Source organism: Macrobrachium nipponense, chromosome 18, assembly GCF_015104395.2.
Source record: "Macrobrachium nipponense isolate FS-2020 chromosome 18, ASM1510439v2, whole genome shotgun sequence".
NCBI lineage: Eukaryota > Metazoa > Arthropoda > Malacostraca > Decapoda > Palaemonidae > Macrobrachium > Macrobrachium nipponense.
The window spans coordinates 76806058-76816439 of record NC_087211.1 but is presented as its reverse complement, the minus strand read 5'-3'; the positions used below and the strand labels follow the sequence as shown (position 1 = coordinate 76816439).

At 45.8% G+C, this 10382-nt stretch overlaps 1 protein-coding gene across 1 annotated transcript in view; it reads right to left on the bottom strand.

Moving 5' to 3' along the window:
- LOC135197218 (uncharacterized) overlaps positions 1-10382 on the bottom strand; it is a 185124-nt gene that overhangs the window by 95921 nt on the left and 78821 nt on the right. Inside the window, exon 3 of the mRNA XM_064224274.1 lies at positions 9692-9853. Coding sequence (XP_064080344.1) covers positions 9692-9853 — 162 coding nt within the window. The remainder of the gene's footprint in view (positions 1-9691; positions 9854-10382) is intronic.

Here is a 10382-nt window from a genome sequence, read left to right as displayed (position 1 = left end):
TAGATGCTAAATAAACCAGAGAAAAAGCTAAAAGGAATGCTGAAGTTACTACCTTCAGCTCGCTCACCCATAGGGTGTCGGTATAAACACAGGGGCGAGTGGAAGCAACTACCACAGGTTTTCTGCCAATTAGAAGATTCCCCGTTACAAGGACTACAATACGTCTACGTTTCGCTCGCTACTACTACAACTCCCGCCCAAAGGCTTCATTCCTGAATTACGCACCCAAGCTTGGGCCAGCTAAAGGGTGGGGATCAGGAAAAGAGAGGGATGGGTTCACCGGGCGACACAGGTCTTCCCCAAGAAATAGATTTTTCCTTTGTCAAAATCCCTTTTCTGGGCTCGACCTGTGTCGGCCGGTGAAATAGTATCAGAGAATTGGCCATACAAGCTTGGAAAAATCAAAATTCAAAAGATACAAGGAAAAATAAAAATAAAATGTTCTCTTAAAATTAAGTTTTAATAACCAATATAAAGAAACAAGATACAATGGTAAAAAAGGAGGAACAAATATGACCAGATCCATACCATCCTGGGAAAACAACAGGTAAGGAATACAAAAATAACAAATATAAACTGTGTACATGTCTGGAAGTGGATTGATAAGCAAACCAGCCCGGAACCTAAGGGAGACAGGTAGGGATTTTGAGCGAGGCAGGTAGGAAAGAGTGAGTATCAAGGGAAAAAATTTTACAGCAGAATAAAGGAATCGGAAATAGTTATAAGACTAGGCCGTATCAGGGGAGACGATGCTCCCTGCAGCCACTTCTGAAAATTTAAGGGTCTCTAAATTCTTTAGATAGTGGCGTCTAAATACTGCCGGAGATTTCCAACCTGTATATTTTTTAAGATCCTCAAAGTCCATATTGTGAAAATAGTTAATTGAGGTAGCCACTGCCCAGACATCATGGACATGAGGGACTGAATCCGGATTGGCTTGTTTAATAAAATAAAGGATTTGTTGTCCGATTCCTTTTAAGGAAATGGTTCCGCCTTTGTCTCTAATAAAAAGAGGACCTGAAGACTTTTCAGAAGTTCTGGGCAGATAAGATTTTAATGTGACAATAGGACACAATGAAGAGTCCTGTGTGAGAGGTATAATCTTCCATGGAGCCCACCTGTTTTGTGGGTCTTCATTCTTGGCTAAGAATTTCCGATCTGGGGATAGTAGAACTTCACCTGATGGGAGGAAATCAATGTGATTTGGGTCGCTGGAGAGAGCTGACAGTTCAGATATTCTGGCGCCTGAAGCCAGACTCATTAAGAATAATGTTTTCCTGAGAAGGGTTATATATGAGCATGAATCATTATCAGTGTCTGAAGCCAACTTGAGTACATCGTTTAAAAACCAGGAGATCGTGTGGGGGGGGCGTCCACTGGTCTCAGACGGGCACATGCTCGAGGGATAGATGAGAAGTACAAATCTGTCAAATCAATATTAAAGCCAAGCTGAAAAATCTTCCTTAAGGCAGATTTAGTTGTAGTAATGGTACTAGCAGCTAGACCTTTTTCAAACAGGGTACTAAAGAATGAAATTGCCAGATTCATAGTCATCTTTTGAGCATCTGATTCTTTTAGAAAGATGGCCAATTTCTTTACTGCAGAATCATACTGTCTGAGTGTCGATTCTCTTTTATCTGATTCTACGAACAGGATGTTTAGTGGATCGACACTAGCATCCTTCTGAGCCGTAAACTTCATGAAGTCCATAAAGTTAGGGCATTTAGAATTCTTGAGGAAGCTGACACAATCCGAGTTTGTACTAATTGGGTCAGTTCTGGACAGGGAATCCGTCTGGGACGGAGATTCAACTCTAGCAGAAGAGGAAACCAATTGCTCTTCAGCCAGTTGGGTGCAACCAATGCTACCTGTCCAGTGAAAGATCTGAGTTTGTGTAGGACTTTCATGAGGAGGTTTACTGGTGGAAATAGGTAAATTTTCTGCCAATTGTTCCAGTCTATGGACATCGCATCTGTGGTGTGAGCTACAGGGTCCAGATTGGGAGCCACATAACACGGGAGTTTGTGATTGGACTCCGTGGCGAACAGGTCTACCTGAAGGCCCGGGATTTTATTGCAACTCCAACGGAATGACTTCACGTCCAAGGACCACTCCGACTCCAGCGGAGTTGTTCTGAATAGTGAGTCTGCAATGACATTCCGTACTCCTGCCAGGTGAGTAGCTGACAGGTGCCAATGATTTTTCATTGCTAACGAAAAAATTGCAATCATTACATGATTTACTTTGCTCGACTTGGAGCCTCCTCTGTTTATGCAATGAACTATCACTACCCTGTCCGAGACTAATCTTACATGACTGTTCTTGACTGGAGCTAGACGTTTTAAGGTCAGAAAAATGGCCATTGCTTCTAGGACGCTGATGTGGAACTGGTGGAATGTATTCAACCACATTCCTTGAAGCTTCTTGTACTGGGAGTAGCCCCCTAACCGCTCAGAGAGGCGTCCGTGTGGACTATCAGAGACGGTGGGGGAAATTGCAGTGGCACTGATTTGGAGAGACTCTGGACTTTCGTCCACGGACGGAGTCTTTTCTTTAATATCGGCGAAATCAGAGAGATCTTGTCTCTGAATTTGTTGTTGGCTCTTTTCCGCCAGACTCGATTGATATCCTTCAGCCTGGCTTTCAATAGGACATCTGTTATTGAGGCAAACTGAAGAGAACCAAGAATTCTCTCTTGGGTACGACGAGAAGCCTTTTTGTTCTCGAGGAACTGTCTCGTAGCCTTCGCTATCTCTGCACTTCTTTGATGGGAGAGATAGCTTGTGTGGGGTAAGGTCCCATTGGATTCCCAACCATTGAAAGCAGGACGCCGGGATGAGACGTGACTTTTCCTTGTTTATCTGGAAACCCAGATACTCTAGGAATTCTATTACTTTGGCTGTTACTTTGCGACACTTCTCGTTGTTGGTTGCCCAAATGAGCCAGTCATCTGGGTAAGCTACTAACATTACCCCCTGAGCTCTTAGTTCTTGGACTACTGTCTCTCCTAGTTTGGTGAATACTCTGGGCGCTATGTTGAGCCCGAATGGCATGACTCTGAATGAGTAAGCTTGTTTTCCTAGTTTGAAGCCTAGGTAAGGTGAGAAGTTTCTTGCTATCGGTACATGATAGTAAGCGTCTGTAAGATCTATAGAGGTGGTGACAACCCCACGGGGAAGTAAGGTCCACACCTGCGAGATGGTCAGCATGCGGAACTTGTCGCATTGAATGTACAAGTTGAGACAGGACAGGTCCAGAATCACTCTTCGTTTGTCCGAGTCCTTCTTTGGTATACTGAACAGACGTCCTTGAAACTTCAGGCGATTGACTTTTCTTTATTACCTTCTTTTGAAGGAGATCTTTGGCATAGTCTAGTAGGTCTGTCGTTGGAGTCTGGTGAAAACTGACTGGTGGAGGAGGCCCTTTCTCCATTTTCCACCCCAGACCTTTTGATACAATGCTGTGGGCCCTTCGATACAATGCTGTGGGCCCATGAACTAAAGGTCCAATGGTCCCGAAAGAGTTACAGTCTCCCGCCCACCTGCGGAGTCTCACTGGTTGGTTGAGGTCTTACCTCCTTTGCCTCCTCTGAAGCCTCTGCCTCTAGGGCCAACTCTCTGTCGGAAGGCACCTCTGGCTCTGCTACTCCTTGCATGCTTGTTGTAGCCACGAAATGCTCCTTGTGACTCAAAGGAGGCGTTGAAGGTTGGGGAGGTTACTAAGGCAGTTGAAGTCGAAGGTTGCCGAGTCGGTGGACTCTGCACCAGGACAAACTGTTGTTGTGGCTGTGCCTTGGATGTCGAAGGCTTGCCGATCTGGGAGACAGGAACTGCTTGAGCAACTGTCTGAGGATGAGAGGACTGGAAAGGCTGGTATTTCCTTGGCCTCTTCCTAGCTTTGGATTGTAGTCCAGGAGCCTCAAACTTCCTTTTGAAGGGAAGTCCCCAAAGGACACGAAGGTTCTGGTTAGCTCTAGCTGCCTCGCTGAGGACGTTGTTAACCATGTCCTCAGGGAAGAGGTTGGCACCCCAGATCGACGCCTTTATGAGCCTGTTTGGTTCGTGTCATATGGAAGCATTCACAAAGACATGCTTCCTGCAGGCTCGCCTAGCCACTATAGTCATACAGGTCTAATTGGAAGGCCTGTAATAGTGACTTTGTGTGGATCCAAAATAGAGGCTCATCTGCAAATGTTGTAGCAGTCAACTCCGCCGTGGTGACTGAGTTAATCGACCTACTCAGCCTGCATCTTGCCTCGAATTCCGCTTTGACCATGGGGTCCGGAATTCTACGCAAACGTTCACTGAATTGGGCAGAGGCACACTCTGGATCGAGTCTGCCCACCGTGAACGTTGCCGGAGCGTCAGCCCATAACTCCATATCGCCAGAGAAGAGCAAGGAGGTAGCCTCCGTCTCTTTTAGCTGAGGCATAGGTTTGTCCTCTACCGCAGCTTGCAGAGTCAATTCTGCAACCTTCGACGTACAAGGAGTCGGAACTCCTTGTGGGGCCACAAACATCGTAAAGCATCCTTTATGGGGTGTCAACTTTGTGATGACACAGTCCCAATCTGTGAGGGTGCGGACCCATACAGACTGGGCCTGGTCCCTAGGGTATATAACTGTCTCCTTCGGGACTTTGTCTACCCTGACTAGCGCATCTTCGGCTAGTCTAGCGTAGCCTGGAAAGGGAAACTGAAGGCCCGCCGGGAAGAAATCAAAGTCGGGTTCCGCAACCTTCGATCGTCAGCTTGCCATCTGAGAACGGGGCGTGCAGAGCCAACCGCCACAGGTTGCTGTCTCAAATGGCAGCAGCTTGGATGCGTCCGGTACCGTCACAGACTGCGGTGTGGTTCCAGACTGGAGGAATCCAGACACCAACTCCTCCTGGGCCTGTAGCCTCTGGGTCAGAGACAAGATAGACTGACCCGAAGTCTCTAGGCCTGATGCGAGTCGAGTGGACACCGATTCAAGTTTGGAGTCCACTACCTCGCTCATCTTCATCATGAGAAGGTTTGCAAAAGCCTCCTGGTCGAAGCCAGACTCCGCCGGTCTGGCTTTGGAGGACTTGGCTCTCAACCCCTTGGGTGGGGGAGAAGCTTTAGTAGAGGAAGTCGACGGCTTGGGAGCCGATGACGACCTTGCAGAGCCTGCCGGAGAAGGCTTGGATGGTTTGGATACCTTTGGCAGGGATCTCATCTTCCAGGCCTTGACCTTGGGGATTACCGAGGCCGATCTATTCCAAGTGGGGGCGGACTTCGTAGGGAAGCCCTGGAAAGAAGGGGGAGAAGAAAGAGTGGGACTAAAAGGGAGGCTACCTGCCTCACTTACCTCCCTACCTACCTCCTGATCCTCTGTGGCCATAGGTTCCCGGTGAAATCTGATGGCCGCGACTTCTTCTGTGACTATGTCACACAAGCCCTCTTGGTCCTCCGGGGGGGTTGGGTCTCCTGACGGATGCCCTCAACAATGGGAGCCGCCACAGACGCAGGTACAGCCGGCGAAACCGGAGCGTTCGGGTATAGGAGGGAACACAGCTCCTCCGACAAAACTTAGGGTTGGCCGGATTCAGCATTCCGCCCAAATCCTCCCACCCAGGCCTTAAGGGACCCCATCGACAAGGTCTTGAGGAACAAACGAACCTGTAAAAATAACCAAATTAGGATCCCCCGTGTCAAAGAAATTTCCCAAAGTCAACATATAGCAGAAATTTCGCAGAAACAACGAGGCGAGAATGTTACTTACCGACTCGTCTAACACGATCCTCACCAGTTCATAACAAACTGTGCAGGCCTCCGGGTGCCAGACCATACTCCCATCTACCAGGATGGCGCAGTTGGCATGAGATCGGCAGACCTCATGCCCGTATGGCCTATATAGGACGGCCGAACATCCCGACACCTGGCAACGGACCATCTGTAAGTTGAAAAGTCAAATGAGTATCATCAAATAAAGGCGCCGGAGTTAATTCCGGCAAGATGGGTGCACTTTAACTAGATATTTAATCCATTAAAGGCAATATCGGGTATAAATTTCAACTTACTGGTTATCAAAAAAGCTCTGGATGTCTTCGCCTGCTCCGGAAGCCGTCCTTGGGATCGGTAAAGCTACAACCAGCATAGAGGGCCTGATACGAGCAGAACAGGGGAATAAGGTAAGACCTAAGCCTGAGTCTGATCGCATCGCAGCAGATTAATGCAACGTAATCAAATGTAGGCACATTATCTGAGCTCCATTCCGTCCCCACCGAAATGGGGAACAGCGATAGCAAAGAAGACGGAAAACTGAGCGACGGAAACGGTACAACAAACTCCGGTATATACTTCCTGGCGTGTGTGATGGTAGACCACACTACGTCGAAACCAATACGGATCCGGAGACATACCTACAGAGGCTAATAAAACATCTTCTAGCATAATCTCTTAAAGGCTTCACCTACTCCGGACTCCATAATCCCGTTATCATAACAGTAAATGCCGGCGGAGACGGGCTGATACGAGCAGAACAGGGAAAAAGGTAAAACCTAGGCCTGAGTCTGATCACACCGGGGAAGAGAAGCATTCTAAGGTAACTAGAAACGCAGCTCTAAGCCCAGTTCCGCCCCCACATGAGTGGGGAGGCGGAGACAACAGGGAGAATAGACAACTGAACGGAGGAGAAGTGGTACGTACAATCCGGCGTATAGCCTGCTGGCTGGTGGGATGGCAGACCCCACCTGGCCAGAGGACCTACGGGCCCGGAGACATATTAAAGAGATTACACAAAATACTATCAACCAATCTCCTCCAACTAATCCCCCTGGAAAAGCTAAATGCTCTAGCGGTCGTTCATTGGTAGGATTATTTGAACTACAAGCTAGCTAGGCAGCGCCGGAACGAGACCGGGGCAGGTGGGGGGGTGTGTCTGGAGGAGAGTGGACAAGTCGTGATCGCCTGGCTACAGCAACCAATCAGTGAGCCACCACCTTTCAGGAGCTGTAACAAGCCTACCACTAAAGGGAGCAGAAGATGGTAGGCCAACTGACACCCTAAAGGAGGCAAAGGCCCAGGCTACACACAACAAGACAAACATAAAATAAATGATGAGGAATTACTGGAAGAACTGCGAAAGAGGAATAAAAAGGGGGGGTTAACGCACCCAGCAAGGACCCAGCATAACCCTCCAAGATCGGTACAGATCCGGTCAGGTAGGCTAGCCTGGCCTCCAAAGGACGTCATGAAGTGAACGGATAGAACCTAACTAAACCCTCCAAAATCGAAAATTCCGATGGGTCTAGGCCCAACAAACATGACACGAGAGGGACTCTCTGTCCTGGACCGCTCTCCCAGCAAGCATAATAGCCTGGGCAGGAGGCGGTAAGAGTGGGGCCGAAAGGGTGGAGGGGCAGGACTGCCTGACCTACCTTCCAAAACCTAGCCTAGGTCTGGTCGGGTAGGCCAGGGAAGGGAATCGCAAGGACTTCCAACCTCACAAAGAATATGAATATTTATCATAAATGTGCATATAATCGAGTGCATTACCGACTAACATCGAAAACACAATAAAAGAATGCATGCATGAATATCGCGAGAGAGATAGAGAGGAATCACCCTCTCCACAAAACTGGCGTACTATAGGCTAGCCAAGGAGCCAAAACACACTACTCGCGTATACAGTGGTCCCCCTGTATTCGCGGGGGATGCGTACCAGAACCCCCAGCGAATAGTTAGAATCCGCGAATGTTTGGAACCCCTATAAAAACGCTAAAAACAGCCTATTTTGTTAGTTAAAACAAAACTTAAGAAAAACGCACTAAAATTTGCATACTTGGTTTTTTTAATAGTTTTATCACAAAAAGTGCATTTTATGATGAAATTGATAACAAAAACCAGGAATTTGTGGATATTTCTTATAGAAAAATACCGCGAATGCGCGAATTTTCCGCGAATAATGCAGGGAAACGTTCCCGAGAGAAATCCGCGAATGTGTGAGTCCGTGAATCCGGAGAACGCGAATACGGGGGGTCCACTGTAACATAAAATAAATAGTACGTACGAAGGGGAACCAACACACTCCTGAGGGACTGAGGACAAAAAGGAGACCACCAAAGGCTAGAATAACGAAATATAAATATACAAGAACAGATCTCAGAGTACATCAAGAGCGAGTTAGGGCCTACGACGTAAGGATAAAATTCGTAAAAGCAAAGCTCCAGAAAACGACAGGAGCTATAATAATGATGGGGTATACAAAAACAGTAGTCTAAACAGTGAAATGCAAACAGTGAGGTAAATATCATCATAATATAACAATGAAAAAAAACACATGCGGCGAATGATGCAACCAAGATGGCAGATGTAAAAGGAGCGTCACCCCGGTTCATGAGAACTAAGGGGTCAAATAAGGGCTAAAAAGGGATGTATCCTGCCCTCACGAGATACAAAAATGAAAAATGGAATACTCAACTTAGATGAAGCAGCTTGGGGCTCTGGGGCAGACATGGCTTCGTCAAAAACACAGGAAGAGGGCAGCGAGAAAAACACGTGCGGTCACTGTAGCGTGTTAATGCAGGAATGAAGCCTTCGGGCGGGAGTTGTAGTAGTAGCGATCAGAAGGTAGACGTATTGTAGTCCTTGTAACGGCACCTACCTAGAGAGGGGTTTTGAGGGGAATCTTCTAATTGGCAGAAAACCTGTGGTAGTGGCTTCCACTCGCCCCTGTGTTTATACCGACACCCTATGGGTGAGCGAGCTGAGGGTAGTAACTTCAGCATTCCTTTTAGCTTTTTCTCTGGTATATTTAGTATCTATTTATACCTAGAAATGCGTGCTACAGGAGCATTTCACTGGCCGACACAGGTCAAGCCCAGAAATGCAAAATAATCAATATTTGAAGGTTTTTTCGATGAAAAAAGCAATAAGAATGCAGTTTACATAGTTTTCAATGCACCCAAAGCATTAAAAGAGGTTTTCTTAGGATTTTTTATGATGTTCCGGCTTACAATGAATTTTGGCTTATGACGTGTCTCAAGATCGGAACCCCCGTCGTAACCCGGGGACTGCCTGTACTTGCTTTTTGATGGTGAAGGTAAGGTAATAAAAGTCAGTGATAAAGAGAACCACAATAGTCAACTCAATCTCAGCCATATAAATCAGTCTCCTTGCACGAGCTCCCTTTAGCCCTAAGGCCCTCAGTACATTAATAAACAGCATTGTTCAACTGCGTTCTTCAAGGCATGCAAGTGAATGCAAGCTTGTAGCATTATGAACAGATGCAACTGGAGTTGCAACAAGAGTTGTTGAGTATCATGCAAGCATAACCACAGCCATAGGTAATACGTTCTGTATTTTTATCACTTTGAGTTTAGACAGGAATTGAAGCATTTTGACCATCATGGCCATAATGCCTTGCATGTTCACAGCTGCAGGTTTGATAGAGGTAATTTACATGAGAGTCAAACTGACATCATGATGGTGTCAAAATAATCTACTGATTGGAAGAAATTTTCCAGATTAATTTTTAATATATAGAAAACCACTCTGTCCTGCAGTACAGTTAATAAAGCCAACTACTACTCTATACTGTGTACATAAAGAAAAATTGTAATTTTGTATATACAAAAACATTTTCTCAAACAAAAAGCATTGCACTTAACAGGTCACTATAACATGATAATCAAAAGAATTCATCAGATAACTTAAAAACTACTCCATACCTATTAGCCAGCAATACTTCAAGAGGCATCTGTAAATCGATATATGGTGGCAGCTGAACAGTTTCTCCAACTACTTCCCATCCTGCAGCTTGCATAACAGCTCGGCCACATTCATGCTCCCACACACTTTCTTTGAAGGTCTTGTTAGTTATCTTCAACAATCTGATGGGTATCAATATAATTAAATCAGCAAAAAACCCACTGGTTTTGTTTCATAGCTAGGCTACATCTTATCTTTTAAGCAAAAAAAATTTAATTCAATTTTCGTTCCTAAAAAAAATCTGACATCTAAAGTGTTATAATTATTATTTTAATACAGTTCTAAAAGGTCACATATTGCTAAGCAATCTTCAATCAATATGTTAGTGATATATATGAGACATTTTTTAATCAATTTGTATTTTTCATACCTAACAAACCTTCTGTCTTAACAATAGGATTATCTTCTAGCGCCAGCTAGAAACCGGTTAAAAACAATCAAAGATTGTAATGCAAGGAATCTGTGGCATCTGGCAACAATGCACATATGTACAAGGTAAAGACTGGTCACCGACCATGTCTGCATCCTGTGATGGTACAGTCTTTCTTTGACTTGGAGTCTGGATGTTCTCATTTGCTCTTCTCCTGCCCAAGCAGGTTTCTTGTTTTACCTGTCATTTATTTATGGTTTTGAGTGTGTGTGCCTTTCTGT